The 19,967-nt window shown below is 36.5% G+C and overlaps 1 protein-coding gene across 3 annotated transcripts in view; it reads left to right on the top strand.

Moving 5' to 3' along the window:
* The window catches only part of LOC143902750 (dipeptidase 1), a 110,096-nt gene that overhangs the window by 87,648 nt on the left and 2,481 nt on the right, over positions 1-19,967 (top strand). For 2 of the 3 annotated variants that reach the window (XM_077415927.1, XM_077415926.1), the window contains exons 2-7: positions 15,750-16,079; positions 17,197-17,329; positions 17,437-17,625; positions 18,173-18,375; positions 19,208-19,368; positions 19,685-19,814. In XM_077415927.1, the coding sequence (XP_077272053.1) occupies positions 15,750-16,079; positions 17,197-17,329; positions 17,437-17,625; positions 18,173-18,375; positions 19,208-19,368; positions 19,685-19,814 (1,146 nt within the window). The other variant, XM_077415928.1, reaches the window with a different exon arrangement.

Genomic DNA, 19,967 nt, shown 5'->3' with positions numbered 1-19,967 from the left:
ATTTTTTTTTTTTTATCGCTGACTTTTTAATGCTGAAGAAACTTTCTAATGAGCAGGAACAAGATCCAATACTTTAAAACTTAATTCGCGTCTCCTTACAACGAGCTTTGTCAGAGAATCCGCAGGAGACTTGTAATACTTTCGACAATGATAAAGAAAAAATAAATGTTATTATTACTAAAATTTAAATATTATTATTACAAATTATTATAACTAAAAATGAATATTATAATCGAACGCATCCGTGACTAATCTATGACAAAAATACAATTTCTCTTTTTGCTACGTGTATGTAGAACATTAATAAACCAACATCCGTCATGTATTATATTATTTGTTTAAAAGCGCGACGTAAGTAAATCACTTAAAAGTAAAGAAAAAGAAGATAAAAGAATTGAAAGACATATTTGTTAAAAAATTAATCTAAAATAAGGTAACAATGACTTTAGTGAAATGCATACTCTCTCCGTTTTCGCCAACCTTCGGATTGGCAGCAGTCGCAGAGTACCTACGATGTAATCTCAACGAAAATATTAAATTAACGATCGATATTTCCTATTGTGCGGCTATCTAACATGTCGGCGAGATGTGAAAAGATACATGTAAAAGAAATGCGATGTCGTCGCGTCGCGACGAGATTGGGACTGATTCCGGACTCGCTCGACGAATAAGAAAACTATTACAGCGACATCAACTTCTGCGAGGTGTCCATTCATGCGAGACAATATCGCGGCGGCGGCGCGGCGGCGGGAACGTTGTTTAAATATTGAGGCATGCCGGCGTGGCACGGCTTATTAAAGTTTTCGCAGACCCTTTTTTACCGAGACCGGGAAAGGAAAAAAGGAGTTTTCTTGCGATATCATGCTTGCGGGCGTAGCTTTCGCGAACGACTTTTTGAACAAGACCTCCTGACCCGTTTAAAAGTTTCGTGGCTTCTCCTCTTCCTACTCGACTACCCTTCCTCTCTCTCTAACTCGCTCCCTTTGCTCCTGTTTTTTCGCATCCTTGTCACGAGTGTCCAACTTTCGTGAAATGTTTTCCCTTTTCTTTCACTCGGTTTTTCCTGGAGAATTACTATTGGGGCGGACATTTTAAGGTGTTTCCGTTGCACGCTGTGATCACGTTTAAGTTTGATCGTGTTATGCAGAATCCTCGATAGTTCTATAAAATTGGTAATTCATGTACTTTGGCAAATCTCAATGATTTTCTTTTAATAGCTTGTCATGAGCGTGACGAGATTAACAGTAATTATATTAATAATTTATAATTATTTATAATTATTAACTGTGTTTCTGACAAACACACAAATCTCTTATACGCAAATAAGTATTGACAATATTTATATTATCTAAAATGCAAAAATATCTGTACATTCGCATTATTTGAATATATATAGCTATTTGCAATACAATTAAGTATCACACTATGATGAATTTTTAAAAAATGTTATTTTTAAACGTTTATAATATCTCTGAAGGTAAATTAAATTTGAAAAAGTTTGCGAGTTTATCCAAAAAATGAAATACTGGAGCAATAATATTTTAATTTCGGGTTGTATTTGACGAATGCATTGGAAACATTCTGTTTTTTTTTTTTTTTATATTTAAGTGTACAGAAACACAGGCAAGAAAGTTTTGTTTTACTTTATTCAGATTTCAAAATTGCCTCATCCGCGAATTTCAAAACTATCTTTCATTATTTCTCGAGTCTAATAAGACTTGAAACTATTAAATTCTGCTTGTATCTTTTCTTCAGTACAGAGACTTTTCGCAAGAGATACCCTTCTGTCTCACCAAATCGCTTTCAGACGCGCAGGAACTCGAAAACGCCATTATCGCAGATAACTGTGCCTCATTATCATAAGCGCGCGATTCACGAGGCTCGGCACGGCAGCTGTTAATCGTCACGTTTCCGATTCCCTTCTCGATCGCATTTTCCCGCCGGCTATTAAATAATTAAGTGCCGGCACTTAATTCGACCCAAGCGAGGCCTGGAACGCTGAAGACGATCGATCCACCGTAACTGCAAAATACTTCCAGGGAGACGCGGTGAGACTATGTTGTGCTCGATAATGAGAAGTACTCGGCGAGAGCGATGTGTAATTAGAGACGATGGCGTGCACCGAATGATTGAACGTGGTCGACAGTTCAGTGAAACGCCGCGTACGTTTCAGCGACGAAAAGAATAGTCCCGATAATGAGCGACACTTCGGCGGTCTGTTCCTAGTTGGATTTTGACGAGTGATTTCGTGAATAATAAAGAGCTGTCCTGAGAGTATTACAATAAAGATCATTATTTTCCGAATAGAATATTAACAAATTTCTCGTCAAAAGAAACGAGTCCGTTCTTCAGATGTCAAATTTTCCAATTAGAACTGAAAAAGATTGAGATAGAGAGATAGAAATAGAAAAAGACACAGAGAGAGCGAGAGAGAGAGAGAGAGAGAGAGAGAGATGCAATTTTATATTTTAAACAATCATAAAAACTTGACCGTATATTGACGTTAAAATCTTTTATCCGTATAGTAACGTAAAATTTTTTATCAAATAACATTAATGAGCTACGTAATATAATATAAATTGCTTGATTAATGAGAAACTCCGTAAGAACTTATAATTAATTAAATTTAACTTCATTAATCACGTTAACTAATTAAACAGGTGTTATGATAAAATATGGCGAGTTTATATTTCATTTTTATAATTATCCGCAAAACATTACATTTTCATAATTTCTGCGAAACGTTTAAACTTAGTGCAAATAATGTAGTAAATACAGCAAGATTGCAAAAAAACGATGGCGTATTGAACTCACCAGATTGTATACCGCATCCAGTTTCTACTATTGTGTTTCTATCGTTGCGCCGCAAGGATTACAAGTACGGTTCATTAAATACGGTTGTTACACGGCAGCGAGAAGCGTGCCATATGTACCTCACCTAACAACGGTCAGCAGAAAAAGGAATGCGGGAGAACAAACTTCTACCTCTGTAAGAATTTCCAATAAACGAGTTACACGTGTGTCGTTATTTCTCGTTTCGAGTAACAAAAGCTTCACTTTTTTCTTTAACTATCTATTTGCAATCGGTAGTCGAATTATGTTTCTAGTGTCTACATAAGATTCGTTTGTTTCATTTACGTAAATATTGTTCGCCAGTGGAATGTGGAAATATACTACGAACACTTGTGAGTTCTATTTGGCTTTTTTTTACGAGTCGAAAGGGAGATAATGAATAACGATCGGCGATCTGGTCGTTTTATCATGCACACGATCGGATCAAGCGACTACTAATTTTGCATATCGCGCGCAATTCTGTGAATGGATGAAAAGGCGTTTAATTACATCTCTTCCCGCGAGTTGGATTATCGAATCTGTCCGCAATGAATTTTCCACGAACTGCTTGGATCACGAATGCCATATCACGAACTCCTAATTGATAATTCGAATCGCACGTAATTTTTTTTGTAAAATTCTCACTTATTTGCGTGTAGCCACAAATCGCGACTGTACCATCAGTTTGAAACATAAATGCGAATTAAGTTGTAAATCTTTTTACTGTGTGATGTTAAATTTTACTCCAATGCATTTGCATTAAGCGCATCGACTTGTTCACATTTGTTTTATCGCGCGAATTTTAAAGGTCTTTTTAGAATTTTTACAAGAAGTGGAATTGCTGTTCTAAATAAATTGTCTATGTATTAATTTAAATTATTGAAATAATTTCATTGTAATCAGAATGTGTGTAATCCATCAAGTTTTATTTTTTATAAACTTTTAAAAAATTCTTGACATTAAGCTATTTGCAATTAGGATTAAATACTTGCTGCAAATTGTTACGAGATTTGCAAAAAATTATGGATTTTTCAGTTTAAAAAAATAATTATTATACATAATAACTGCTAATAACTTTTCATAGTTCTTATTAATTGTAATATGTTGCTTGATAACTTGGAAAATTGATTGATAACTTGGAATTTATACGTATATTTGTCAGTTCTCTGGTACATATAGCATATATTGAAAAAGACATTATAAATTCAGATTGTTCAAAAAAATTAATTTTTTCAAAACTCAGCCCGTTGCGACCCACAATATAACATACAACCCAACATCTATCACGCGCACTTTTTGCTGACCAATTTTCAACAGAGCCCGACTGCTCGAGAGCTGCTGTATGGGGGCACGTACGTAGTGCAGAGTAAGTCATAGACGTAATATTCAGGCAAATCCTGTACGAGTATAAGTCTTTTTCCACGTCAGATGTGTATTTCGCGTGCTCGGAATTTGAAGATGCTACATGCGTACCTCGAATTTACGAAATAAACGTATATTTCAATGTGTGCTCTCCAATATCACACATTGGCCTGGAAAGTAGCAGATGCATATAAATCTTATTTTTATAATTACACGGCGTTGATTTTGACAGACGTTGAGAATTTTATTTAAAATCGATGCTAACCTTATATGTACTTTTTTTATTTTGAATAAAGTATAAAAATGGAATCAGAGCATAATACGTAAAGAGTGATATAATAATTATTTCAATAAAATAAAAATGCATATAATATATAGTATTGTCAATAACAATATTTTCTCTTTCTATCCAAGTTTCGAAATATTATTTTCTCTATCTTCTCCCGCGTAAAACTATTATAATATTCTATTATTGTTTATATATACATATATATATATATAATAATAGAATAAAATTTACAATTTTTAGTATTATATATCTGTATCTGTATGAGAGATTTAATTTAAAAAATGTATAAGAATGTTATTTTGGATAATATGCAATAATTGAATTATTTAAAGTTTAAAGATATCTATGATCTGTATATTTCACAATCTTTTATCTGCAATATAAATAAAAAAAGAATTCTCACGGAAGTAAATAGTTAACAGGCTTGGTTTAAATCGAATTCAGCATCTATCTCTGGCGCTTCCCAGTTGTAACACATGGGTGGTTTGTTATTCCAGTGCGGAAGGGACGCCAACGCTGTTCTCTGCCAACTTTGCGCACGGAGTTATGTCCTCGCGGGCAAATGCTGCGCATAACTTCGCCACGAGTATCTGGCCTTACTCGCAGCTACTCGAATGCTGCGGCATATCCTGCGGTGCGGATAATATTGAGTTATACTTGACAATGCATACAGCTTTCTGTGATATCAATAAGCAAAAATTGTTACGTTAACGCGTACGAAAGAAGAACCACAGTTGTTTCTGTACAAATCTTTTAAATTCTTTAAAAATACGACTACTATTATTTTTATGATTATTTGAAAGTTACGAATACTATTGACTGGATATCATTGGATTATAAATAACTTATTGTTAAGAATAGATATTACCGATAAAATCAGGATATTATGAAATATTAAAAAGTTTACAATGTAGAGTAGACACACATAATTGTTGGCGATAAGATGTTTATATTACATTATATAGATATTTATATTATATATTTGAAAATAAATAAAGTCGATCTTTTATAAATTTTGATGAGATTTTATACTACGAAGAGGTTTGCAACCAAGTTGCTACCTCCATAAATAACTTTCTACCCCGATATAAAATGAATCGATAAAAATAATAATGCTCTTCTTTTCTTCCCGATAACTACCCCGGTAGTAGTACTAAAATTGGGTGCGCAAATTCGTGCTGAGCGAATCCATGCAACAATATTTCGCGTTTGAAAGCACCGTATGCTTTTCCGATACCCGGCTGGTTTGTTTTCCTGTTTGCCTACACAAAGCTCAGCGCTATTTTCACATTTCAATCTATCCGACTGTAGAAAGTCGTTACACGAGTGCAATCGACTGTTCTCGTAAGCAAAACATTTTTGTGTTTTCACGCTCCACCTACGAAGAAGCATTTCATGCGCGTGACATTTGCGGATTTAGACATTTCCGCATAGATCCCTAAAAAAACGGAAGCCGAAAATTCGGTTTGTATATATACTAACGCAATATACGTCGATTCAATCGTTTTATCTTTCAAATAATATTTACACATGCGGATCAAAACAAGGTGAATATATATGTATAGACAAAACTTTAAATATCTGACAAGATTATCGAAAAAACATATTATGATGAACTCCATTTTTAAATATTATGGACGACCGTAAAAATATCTTTTTATCTTTAATATATTTAATTGAGTTTTTTTTAATAAAATATTTAATAAAATTGAGAGTTTCTGTCTGTGCAAAGCATTATTTGCTTCTTTATATAGAATTGTCTATATAATTTTATATAGAATTATATAGAATTTTAATTATATTAAATGTCATATTAAATATCAGGGTTTTGTCACTAAAAGAGGCATCTGATAAATTTTAGGCTAACACAATTCCTCAAATATTGATTATCAAGTAAATCTAGGCGATTTGCAAAGCATCATTTAGCACCGACGCGACTAACGCACGATCGATCGACGTAAGTTTTCCGTAAAGATCGCATCACACTTGTTTTGCCCGGTCCCTATACTGTGTGCCGCAAATTTATCGGAAATCAAGTTCCCTTTAGACCTCAGGCGTTCGGCGAACTTTGAATCGCGCGATTCGTGCGTCGAAGATGCGGTTTACCACCATCGATTCGAAACTCGCGCACAACTCCGGGTACCGTATCAAAGTGGTTTTCGAACCCGTCAATCCGTTACCCTTCCTGCGACATAATGGTGTTAAACATCAACCGAATGTTGTATCACGGAGTTAACATGTTCTACATGTGAATTTTGTCGTGCTGTCAGCGCGAGTATTTTTTTTCTGTGGATTTCAAGTGAAAAAATATCTTCGCTGTATCAACATTTTTAGACGGAATTTTATCGCGCCCGTATGAATATTGATTACAGAACTGTATCACTATACGCAAATCGAATTCGATTGTTGCGGATAACAGATTTGAATTTTGATGCTTTTTGTCGAACAAAAAAACGTTCCGAAGAAACACGCGGTCGAAAACTCGTTTGACGTCACGCAAAAATACACAAAGAGATTTTATTTTCACCGTATCTGAAACGCCTCAGTGAAATGTGTGTATTCGTAGGTGTGCCCAACCGCCGCATGTTATATGGAAAACTGATCGACTTCCCGTCAATAAACCGCCATTCTACTTTCAATACGCAATACTCGCGTATAATTTGGATTTATTTTAATTAACGTCAGTTCCCAGTCAATCATATGTAAAAAGCAAATTATTATGCACATCGACTAAGCATGGCTAAAAATATTTTAATTAGCGCAGGTTAATACACCGAAACAGGTCTCGATTATCGACTATTGCACCTGATTGCTATAGAATGGAAAAAGGAAAATCGTATCGAAACGACCGGATTCGAAACGGGAATAAATTCGTGGCCGTAATTCGGTAATCGCTTGGCTCGAAAGCGATTAAAATCGGCGGTATAGTGTTTATAACAATAGTTTGGTTAACGGTACGTATCTGCGGTACGTAATGCAGTCCCGACTGTGAACGATTGGAGGTACTTGTTAGCCGACTAATTAGCGGCGGCAAACGAGATTAAATTACCGAAAAAAAAGGAAATTACGCAGATGCGCATAGAACACGAGATGCAAAGAAAACGCGGAATGCAGAGGAAGAGAGATATAGAAGGAGTGAAAATAGATAGAGAGAGAAAGGGGAAGGTCGAGGGGAAGAGAGAGAAAGAGGGGTCGTTTTTTTTATCACGCCTTTGTGCGTGCATAGCAGTACATAGCGCCTCACGCGTGGCGGCACACAGTGAAATTAGTTTAGACCGGAGCTTATGGTAGGACGCAGCTGAAAGAAAAAGCACTTGCGAATCCACGGTAACCGCATGACTTTATTAAACCGTGAGGCAGTATTGTTGACGTTTCTCATTGTGGAAGCTTTTGTGTGAACGTTCGTTGGTAATTAGATCGCGAGAGATGCAACAAAATTTATGTGTGTGTGTTTGCAAATACATACGTTTAAATTTATTAAATATTTTGTTTCTATATATATATATATATATATATATATTTAGGAATAAATAAATAAATTATAAATGTATATTTATATATTAACTGTATGTTTGTCGAAAAAATATTGCTAATAATACAAAAATATAAACTAAAGTAATGTTTGTAATAATAATGAAGAGAAGGATGTTTGTTTTGGATGAAATACTACTTATCGCTTTACACGTGTATTCTGTTAATTATTCTAAAAAATATCATCGGTACTAAATTTTTATTAGATGAGCTGCCAAATTATTGCATCGCAAATTGCATTCTAATTAAGATCGAGGGAGTCGTTAAACATAAAACACTGCGTTTTTTTCCGTATATAATTGCATATCGGAATAACACACCGAAATTACGAAAGTAAACGAACGATACTCACAATCAGCGAAAAAGTTCCAATCTGTTGATTTACGCGAATTCTGGCGAAGCTATCGAACGCAAAGCGCGACTTCGAGCTCTAGAATGGAGAAATAACAACGCGAAATATTTCCAATCTCGAAGTTTTATGCTCCAAGTTCTCGCATTGAGCTATCTTGCCCCCCAATGCCTGATTCTTTCTCACGTCGCGCCCACCATCCTTTACACCCACACACAAATTGCACCCTTTGCACCCCCGCTGTGCTCGCTACGTATGAATCCTCTGCCAGGGAAATGACAAAGTTCCCGGGCTCGAGACTGAAAAGTTCGCGACAGTTTTATCTCTTTTTTTGTCCCCGGTCCTTTGTTTCTTGATCACGTGTGTCACACTTCTATGACCACTTCACCCTTTGCCTATCGCGTAATTCCGCGAACTACAAAGAATTATCTCTCGTATGATATCTGGCTACTCTTTAATAATATATGTACTTTAATAATATATGAACTGTTGAGCAAATATGAACAATGGAATATCTAATTAAATAACAGTGCGAATAAGTTTTTAGCTCCATAGTTTCCCATCAATTAGTAAAAAATTGTATACTGCTATCAAAATATCACAATTGACCGTACTTGTAAGAAGCCTTTTAATTGAGATTACAATATAAATATTTGAACAATAAACAGAACAATTTATTTGTTATTAAATCAGTAAAATTTATTAATTGAATTATTTTACACATATATTATCTCTTATTTTCTAGACTAGATTATGAGACAATTTATGATTAATAATAAGTCTCATACTTGTTATTATTTATACTGCTGATAAATAAAATACGCGCCTTTTCTTCTTATATAAGATAAACGTCATAAAAGAAATGAAAAAATATAATAACTTTAACAGAAGCACTAACATTTCTTATAACGATTTAACTCTGTTTTTGGGTCATACCCAGAATACCGCAAATCTCTTTGCCCGCATGCCAGATTCCTACTTCCAGCATGTGGAAGTCTCATACATAATTTACTCCGTATCATATACGGCGAGTGATTTGCAAAATTAACTTAAACACAAGTGTGCGCTGCGCCAACTCGGAAATGTGCGAGAAATATTCACGGAACCGGGGCGCGAGAGTATATCCGCCGAAACGACCGTATCGATTACGAACGGCCACAATCTAGGTAGCTGCAATTCGGCGCGCGTACCCGGGGAATCAAAACACGTCACGGTATAAAAGGAAGGGAAAAAAGGAAGCGGAGCGGAATAAAGGGAAGGTTCCGTACGGACGCGGATTCCTCCATCCTTTTGTCTCGATGTTTTCTCGCAGGACTATCGCACTTCACGGGCGCTTCCGCGGCCGATGCTTTACCGGATTGCGCCCGAACCACCATCCATTTGCGCCGGTCGTCGATTTTCCTCGGCGACAGGAATAGCGCGAAAATCGCATCCGCTTTTTTTCCCAGGGAGCTAAAGATCGCCCTCTCCCATCCCTCCTACGAAAATACACGCCGTTAGTCGCGTAAATCCACTCATCGATTTTCGTATTATCACGGGGCGCAGGCGTCGAGTAATTTATTCGCGCGGCCGGGGTTGCACGCGCGCTGACATTTTTCTATCATATCGGAATCATAAAACATTCGCGCCGTGACAGATCAGCGTGACGTATCCTCGTGACAAGTGTCGCAGTTTTGACGGGAATATTGCCACTGACGTGCCTTGCTTACCTACATGTGTAATGCCTGACCGTCGCAAATCACCGCTGGCCGCGCGGCGCTCGCTTGGACGCGTCGAAAAATTGCAACTGTGACGAGAACGCGTCGCGTTCTAAAATATGCACCGGCAGTATTTTTAACAGCGAAACAAAACTGGAAAACCATATGTATAGAAGGCATATCGCATAATTTTTATTCATTTAAATTGTCATATGAATATTTAAGCTGCATCCGAAATTTTATAATTAAACAACACGAACAGAATTTAGGATGTAAAAGTTGAGGAAATCAGATAATTTACGCATGGTATAATAATAATGAATTAAAGTACGCGTGACAAATTAAATAATATAAATATAAATACTATTATAAAATGACCATACAGATTACAGAGAATAAAGTTTTTTTCCTGTAATAGCTACACAGTAAAAAATAAAATGTTAATCGTAACATTTTTCAAATGTCCCAGAAAGTCCACTCTAAAATTTGAGTTAAAATAACTCATTCATCGTGTGTTACTTGTTGACAAATTAGAAATGTTAATTTATTGACACTATATTTTATATTTTTAGATTTGTTCTTTTAACTTTTTAAGTATAATGTAAAAATAACTTGTAAAAAATGTCGATATAACATATTTGAATAAACGATAGTTATTTCAACTTAAGAGAAATGTTGTTTTGAACATTCGATTGTAGTAAATTTGATTATTTTGTATGTCAAAGTTTATGATTATTTGAGAGAAAAGATTTACTTTAACTTTTGTTTATGTTAAAATAACTTTAAGGCGTGTTGATTTTTTGAAATAATTATATGTTAAAAGAACTCAAAATAATATTCAATTTCTAAATGACATACATAAAGTGTTAAGTTATCACGTTGACATTAATATAACACATGAAAATGTTACGAAAATAATAACATAGCTGTTGTATGTTAATTTTACATTGCAATAATAGTCAAATCTTGGCAACACAAGAAAATTTTAACATTTGGGCGCACGATTTTTTACTGTGTAAATATAAGAATGATGACATTTAAAGAACCACCGCTTCATATGCTTCACAGAGTTTTTACACCTAATCGCTGATGCTCTCTAGCGAGATTCAATGCTCCAAGAGCATACGAATCATTTCTCTGACCATTGCCCGCCATCTTCACGTTTCTCCTATCCCTAGAGAAATTTCCATGAAATATTGCGCTCAGTCACGTAACATGAATTGCGACCGTGGAATTTCCGATTCACTTGCCTTGTGCTCGCGCATTTGCCCCTGAATTTCCACCTACATGCACCCGCTCTATCTGGAAGATCATGATTGAAAAATCTGAAAAAATCAAATAATATCTTGAAGAGAAAGAAAGATCTTCGCAAGCATCTCATCGTTATACGAAATATGTATCTATTTCGATACATACACTTGTGTCTCATGCGTGCTGTATGTACGTGCGACGCGCGTATAAAATGCATTTTTAAAAGTACTTTCGCTAAACGTACCCTGATCTCGCATAAATGTAATACATAATTCTATAAGGGAGACATATGGCAGAAATTTTGCAAATTTCCGTTTCTTCCGTGCCGTATAAATTCTCGACGCGTTAAAATGCATGCCGCCGTTCGGGCGGAACGACGCGTCTTTGGAAGAACATCTCGAAGTAATTTTTCTTTCCAGCAGCGAGTCCCGGCGAAATGGTTCCAGCGAAGCTGGTTGCGGAAAGATCGAGAGTCTTCGATTGTTTTTTTAGAATTTTTTTGAGTTCACCCGCAGTAGAAGAGAGAGAGAGAGAGAGAGTCCGTGCGCCGCCGCCGTGCAATTTCAAACGTTACGATGTCCCCGGGGAAGCGAAGCTACAAAGTAATTTTTCCTTCGCCTCTCTCTCTCGCTCGCTCGCTCCGCTCGCTCGCAGGATATTCCCGGTGAAACTTAAAAGTGCCGCGAAACCCAGTTTGCCTCGCATGACCCCTTTTGAAGCTTGCCTATGTAGTTCAAGCACTTGAATAACGAATGTAACGATGCTTCCTGTCCGTAACGTACGACGTTCTATGACGCTGTGCGCGGATACTATAATACTCGCGTAAACTGAACCACGCGCTTGATATCGTATCGCGCGTTCGCAATTGTCCCGAAAAATTCATGGATATCAGTGCGCGTTTGGAGAGCCGAAGCTCCCTTTTATGCCAAATAAGCTATTAGAATTCGAATCGCGACTTAAATCGGCACGTCGCTTTTTTATGGCCAAACGGCGTCGATCGCCAAATTGACGCGTTAATTATGAAACGAGCAATATCGCAGCTCCACGTACGAGCACGGAATATCGAATCGTCCACTCAATTTAACCCTTTGCGGCCGCTCATTCGGTGAGCCAGATAGGATCAAATTATCCATTCATTACGAAATAGCGAAAAGTGTACGAACTTTTAAAATCACTTTTATTATCAAAATATTAACCGAGCAGAAATAATTACGATAAATAATAGGTAATGCTTTTTTAACTCTGGTTGTAAAATTAACCATATATATATATTTATTTATTGATACAGCAAAGTAACAAAAGTCATCTAAAGCAACAAAATGCTATTTTCTCTGACGTAATATTTAGTGATTTGTGCCCTCATACACAGCGATAAATGAGATTAGTTGACCTAGTAAATAATCCCATAGACTGAATCTTCATAAACATCGATGCACGCATCCACTGAGCACATTCAACGGATGGCACGCCTCGACTATACTCTTTTAATACGGTCTTTTATTACAGTTGACATTTGGATGCAAGCCAGTTTAAGACTTTCCCTGCTATTCCTGCCTCTCTTTCCAGCCTTCCTTCTGCACTTCCGCTTCCATATTCAAGGATATTAACGGTAGACTACAGACTTGCATGCGGAATGTATTTTCTAGATTTTAATGAAACTGCAGTTGTCGCGAGTGCTGCTGAATGCAAAATTTGGATGATGGAACGTTCTCTTGAATAGCTCTCAGCGATAAATATTTCAGTGAGCCGTACAGTTTTGCATTTACATTATTGTACACTGCCATATTATTGTAAAAAAATATACACTTCTGAAAAAAGTAAAAAGTGTAATCTGAAATCCTTTAAATAATTTAAATAATCCTAAAAAATTATCTGTATATTCTTATCTTGTCTACATACTTTGAAGCGTATGCCAATTGGAATCAACGATTTAATCTGACTAGTGAGAATTGGATGAAATTATTTATATGAATTACTCGCCCTTCTCCCTCCGGCGTAAAAGGAGACGGATCACGCGCAAAATTATGAAAATTTATTTCAAAGGCGGATGAAATCAATATCGACTCATGGTTAATGGTAAAAGCTATAAGCGTGACACGTGCGACGGTGCGACGAATGTAACGTTACTATTCAGCAACTGAATAGATTCGGTTCAATATCAATCGTCCATAGAAGTGAACGATCGTATAATCGTCGTTCGAACCAACGGGTAGGGTAGGGTTTCAACAATATCGTTCATGGCACTAAATCACTTTCTATTCATTAATCATCAGGCGGTGGGTTACGTCATAGTGGATTTATATCTCATTTCGGCATTTTGCTTGCTCCATTAAATTCGCGGGGAACGAGAATGAAAATCTCTTATTTTGATAATTACATTATATTACTTTATATGGAAAATCGATTGACATTTAAACGAATTTTTATATCACGCAAAATTGAAATTTTGGAATTATTTTTTTGTAAAAAGAAAAAAACACTTTTTAATAATAAACAAATTTTTTTTGTAATAAACTATTTTTTATAATCTGCATATAAATTTTCAATTTATCTAGAAGTTATATTATTGTTGAGCAAAACAAGAATAAAAATTTCGTTTTAATTTATAGTTTTATAAAGAAATCCTAATAATTATCGTTTTTGAAAATAATATTATCTATGCTTAATTGCAACCTATCTAATAACATCGCGAAACATTACGAAAATATACGGTGTGATGAACCGTAAATTCCGTAATGATTATTGCCAACTAAAGTTAGCTTCGCGCAAATATTTCCGTAAGACCGCCGGAAGTTCAAACAACGCCGAGGCTCTCTCAGAGCCTGGCTGGCGCAGAAAGCGACGTGTATGGCCAGCCGAGTATGAACAAACCGCATTCCCGCGGTCAACGAGTAGTGCGGGTCGTCGTTTGGTCGGGCAGTGGATACAGTTAAACGACATTGCTCAGCACTCAAGTAATTCTCGTTCTTTTGTACACGGCTAGCACCGAGCTGAGCTAATCCCTCTTGTACACGAATCTCTCGACTCTCGCAGCTGATATTTTCCGATGCGATTGAACCTTTTATGTATGTACCTTTTGATTCATGCCATTCAATCTCGTCGGCGTAAAGATACGAAAGCAGAAATGCGCAAAAAAGCTTTATACGTTCGTTAAAAAAATGACGAATTTCATTTAACTCAACGATTATTTTATCAGAAATTAACGTTGTAATATACTTGGACAGCAGATTAAAAATACAAATCCTTGACGTAAATAATGCATGATAAATAAGCTTCTTCCATAATCAATCATCGTTGAGAAGAAAAAAAACCATCAATCACGCTTCCAAAGAATTTACTCTGAAGCGAGCGTGTTTCTCCTTTCGCTCAACAATCTCGTAAACAGAATAATGTACGGAACAAAGGGATATGCTTCATCTACAATCTACATTACTCTTTCATATAATCATATATATAACGTATGGGAAGGCACCGCAGGTTCGTCCCTACGGATTACTCGCGGCGAAAATTAAACCCCGACCATATCATGTACGATTTTCCTCCATATTTGCAAGCTACCTTGGCTGGCAAAGGAGAGAGCCTTGGAAAATGAGCAGCGAGAGCTTTTGATGCCTCGCTCGAGAAATAATTCACTGTTTCGTTCCCTGAATTTCAAATTCCGGCGACAAGCAAACATCCACCGACATCGCTCGGATAAGCAAGGCTTAATAATTTAGAATCTCTATATCAAAGCCGCGTGTCTCTTTCTCAAAAATATCACTCGTTTTCCGAGGTCATCGACTTCAAAGGGTACAAGGTGCGGAAACAACGGGCAAGCTGTGTAGACGATTGCCAGCTATCTCCTTCCCATGTTGTTCCCCTTTCGGTGTATCTTCATTACGCGAGATAATCCCGCGGGAACAATACGTTATTCTCGTATGCTGTGCTAAATACACATGTCACATGTATCAAAAAAACTTTTACGGCGTGGTATTAAATCGTTTTGTGCCATCACTAAAGTAATTCGTTTTTCCGCTCAGCAATTTATCTAACAAATTGCCAAGAAATAGCCTCTTTGACTCTGATAATACGTATACAGCACCCACACTCGAACAAAAACTTATTTTTTGCACAATACTCAAAGTGGATGCTGCGTAATAATTTAGAAAATAATAAAAATCCAATATTTATAATACAGTATATTTATAATATACTTTGTCATAACTATATATTAATAACTAATTAGCATTATATTGTCATATTTTCTAATTAGCAATTGCACCTCTAATTAATTACATTCTAATTAATGTTTAAAATTTACATACATTTTGCTTATCAATGAAGAAAATTCATCCATATTTTATATTCAATTTTTGTACAAATGATTAGCTATCCCCTTTATCTTTTAAACACAATCGAAACATGGAAGATTACCTATTGCGTTTATCTGCTATTGCAGAGTGGCGGCCAGAGTGGTGTATGGACAGTAAGCGTGATTATACTGTCGATTGGCACCTGGGTGGGCAGAGTCGGGCCACGTCCAGCGGATGGGGAGCTCGCGCTCCTGACGTCGCCGCGTGAACGATTGGAAACCGTTCGACAGGTTCTTTCTGAGGTGCCTTTGATCGACGGCCACAATGACCTACCGTGGAACATCCGCAATTTCCTCCATAACCAGTTGGCGGAATTCGATTTCGACAGGGATCTGCGTCAAGTCGCGCCCTGGAGCAAGAGCGCGTGGAGTCAGACCGATCTGGTTAGACTGCGGCAGGGCATGGTCGGCGGTCAGGTAATTGCAAGATACTACACCCTACACAGTCGTGTATTTAAAAAAAATTTCAAAATAAATTAATAAAATAATAAAAAATGATTGAATTTAGTCTTAATAATATATATACTTCGATAGATGATGAACGTTTGGAATCAATATTATTCAAACACAACTTTGAATATAATATCAATCTTTATCTGTAATTATTATAATCAAAATTTATTATTAAGTTTTTTATATATTTAATGTAAAATGTATCACACACAAGAAACGCGTTCAAGAAGCAACTTGTTATTATTTGTTATTACGCAATGTAATAAGCAATCTAAGCTCGGATGTTTCGCGGAAACTATACTATAGAGATGACTAGGCGAGTTTCAGGTGTCGGCGATATTATGAGCGTGACGGATTGAATGCATCGATTATTATCGTATGCGAGCACTCAGGAGCTCGTTAGGTCTGAATGATGCGAACATTAAGCGCGTATCATGCTTGCACGCACACATATATTGTAGAAATGATAGTGATCTGAGGGGAAATAGTCGTTGTGTGCTAAGGATAATAAATAAAGCTATAAAATAATATCGTTGAGTCTTTTTACTTATCTTGCTAGTAAAATTTAAAATAAAATTGCACATGAAAACTCGATATATTTAGCATAATATAGTTTTAATAATGCAACAATTACGCGAGGAGTTGTGCGAGAAAGGAATTTAAAGGAAAAAGCAAATTTTTTAACGCAAACAACATTGTAAAGGGCGCAAAAACTTGCCTTCTTCTCTTGTAAAGTGAAGAAATTGCATAACTGCGGATAGAAATTACATTCTTTTGCACATTTCTAACATATATATATATATAATATACATTGTAAAATATATTATCATAATGTAGAGATATTTTCTTCATTTTAAAATTAATCCATGATTTTTTTAATATAAATGTAAATTGAAACGTATATTTTAATTAAAAACATATTTTCTTAAGAAAATAAAATATTTTTCTAGGCTTCATCTCCCGTATTTTTTCGAGAATTTCGCCGTTTCTCTTTAAATATACGAAAAAAATATGGTCGCTCTCAACTATACCTATCCAATTCTTTCCGACAATTATATATACAACGATTTTTTTTTTCTAGTTTTGGGCCGCTTACGTGCCATGCGAATCTCAGTATCTTAACGCGGTCCAGTTGACTCTGGAACAGGTGGACCTGATTAAAAGGCTCATAGAAAAATACTCCCAGCACATGCAGTTCGCTGCATCGTCGAGAGGTAAGTACAGCTCGCCGTAATGCAGAACGTAGAATGCTGGAAAATAAAATGTGCCGCGATCGACAAAGCGACAGCTTTATATTCAACTGCATATTTATGACTTCTAGAGATTTTGGAGGCTCACGGTAGGGGCAGAATTGCTTCCCTGATTGGAGTGGAGGGTGGGCATAGTCTAGGAAGTAGTTTAGCCGTTTTAAGAACACTTTACCAGCTAGGTGTACGGTACCTTACACTGACCCACACCTGCAACACTCCGTGGGCGAAAAGTTCGTCGGTGGAAGACGACGATGAAGATGGTAAATTAGATGCAAGTTTGGAATAAACATCTTCTTCAGAATGAGCAAAGCTGAAACTTGCGAACTTGATCTCATACAGATTCATGGATCCGCAGTTAAGAAATTAAACTAGAATAAACATTTAAAATAAATAATAAATAAAATATCTCTCTTCACATATTTTTTCCTGATATTTTTTGTAAATGATATATATATATATATATATATATATATATATATATATCAATATTGTATTAAACGCGTTAAATTCTATTATATTGAATTAATTTAATACAATATAATAGAATTTAACATGTTATTTAATACCATATGGTATTGAAACGTATATTATATAACATATATCTCTATTTCTCTTTGACATAGAATTTATCGTAATAGTTCGCTAATTAAACAAAAAAAAATGATGACTAAAGATTTATTAAATTAAATAATAGATGGTACACTAACTGTTATGTATCAATATTGTTTGACAAACTTAAAAAATTTACATCGCAATCTTTTTAATATAGATCCATAAAAGCAGAAATAACATCAATGTATCTTTCAGGCGGAGGTCTGACGACATTCGGTGAGATGGTAGTTAAAGAAATGAATAGACTCGGAATGCTGATAGACCTCAGCCACACTGCGAGGGCAACTATGAGGGATGCTCTAAGAATCAGTAAAGCGCCACTCATTTTTTCACACTCTTCTGCGTTCGCTATTTGTAATTCCTCCAGAAATGTGCCCGACGATATTCTTAAGCAACTGGTAAGTATACGGAAATTTCTATAGTCTGTAAAATACATCCAACATTGTTAAATATTTTTCGTTAATTGCTTGAAGATAAAAAAAAGAAACATTTATTTTAATCGCAATATAATTTTCAGGAGCTTACACACAAACAAAATTATATAAAAATTCTTTTGCGACGTGTTTTTCTGTACAAAACCTTTCCTGTTTGCAATAACTACGATCAGGATAATTATATAAGATTAACCAGTGCGAGTTAAACGACTTACCTGCGACAAAATTCGCGCTGTGCAAGTGCGAAAATAGACAATTGGCGATACGAAAGAGCAAGACGATGTGTCGAGGATAAAAATTCTTTTCTTTTTCTCTATCTGCCTTCACAGATCTTCTTTCAGCGAGCAGATAATTATCCTGGGGCGGCGCGCGGCGGCCAGAGTTCCAATAGTGGCTCGAAACATTTACCAGCGGCGATTTCTTTCTATTGTCGAGTTTTGTGCTCCATTAAGGAGCGCTCGGTTCACTTGAGCTCGTTAAGAGGCGAATTATCAAGGTCGAAAATTAACGGCACCGAGTCGACGGTGAATGCGGTATCGCAATAACGAGGTCTCCCTTCCGGCGCTCGTCGATTCTATCGATCCCTCTGTCGCCCCGGGGGTTGTACGTTTCGTTTTCGAAGCAAAAGCACGGGCTAGGGCTAGGGTACAGTTTTCTCTCCCGTGCGCAAGCGGAAAATTACGTGTTACACCTCTCATTGAGCTGGCTTGAAATTCCCGGCGCGACGGTGCGAGGCACGTTCAAATCGCACAACTATATAGAATTACGCGCTCCATTCTCACGTGCTTGTTTCCAGGCTGATAACCGCGGACTGGTGATGGTCACGTTTTACAATTATTTCGTGAAATGCGGACCTCAAGCCAGCGTCTCGGACGTGGCCGAGCACATATATTACATTAGAAACCTGATTGGCGTGGACCATATCGGAGTCGGCGGAGATTTCGACGGCATCAACAAGTACGTTAGAGACGAGATAAGGTCGAATGTGGAATTAATTGATAATATCTTTGAAAATATGTGAAGAGAACTATGCCTTGATCCCCTCATGTAATTTGCATGCGCGATATTGCTTCAGTAATAACTTAAGCTGAAATTCAATTATCACAAACTCTACAACAGCAACTATCGCAGAAGAGTTGATCCTTTATTTTCGCAGATTAATTTTCAGTAAATTATTTCGTATAATTTTCTTCGCAAAAAATATAAATAATGATAAATAGAAAATAAAAATCGCGTTTCTAATTACGTGCGAAACCTCTTCCTCTCTTCGTAGAACTCCTCGTGGTCTCGAAGATGTTTCAAAGTATCCCGAACTATTCGCCGAACTTCTCCGGAGTGGCAAGTGGAACGTGCTTGACCTAAAGAAAGTCGCCGGCTTGAATTTACTGCGAGTCCTCAAACAGGTTAGAGTCGATTAAGGTCCCGAGGTGCGGTTGTATAATACATACATAAACCTTACGGCGCTCCGGGTCTTAAAGCCACCATATTTCTATCGTAGCAATACATATTGCCAGTCTCGCTATGTTAGTTAACTGCAGTGCGCATCTATATAGCTT

This window comes from Temnothorax americanus, unplaced genomic scaffold (genome assembly GCF_048541705.1).
Source record: "Temnothorax americanus isolate GAGA-0224 unplaced genomic scaffold, ASM4854170v1 Scaffold4, whole genome shotgun sequence".
Classification (NCBI taxonomy): domain Eukaryota; kingdom Metazoa; phylum Arthropoda; class Insecta; order Hymenoptera; family Formicidae; genus Temnothorax; species Temnothorax americanus.
This window is presented reverse-complemented; position numbering and strand designations above follow the sequence as displayed.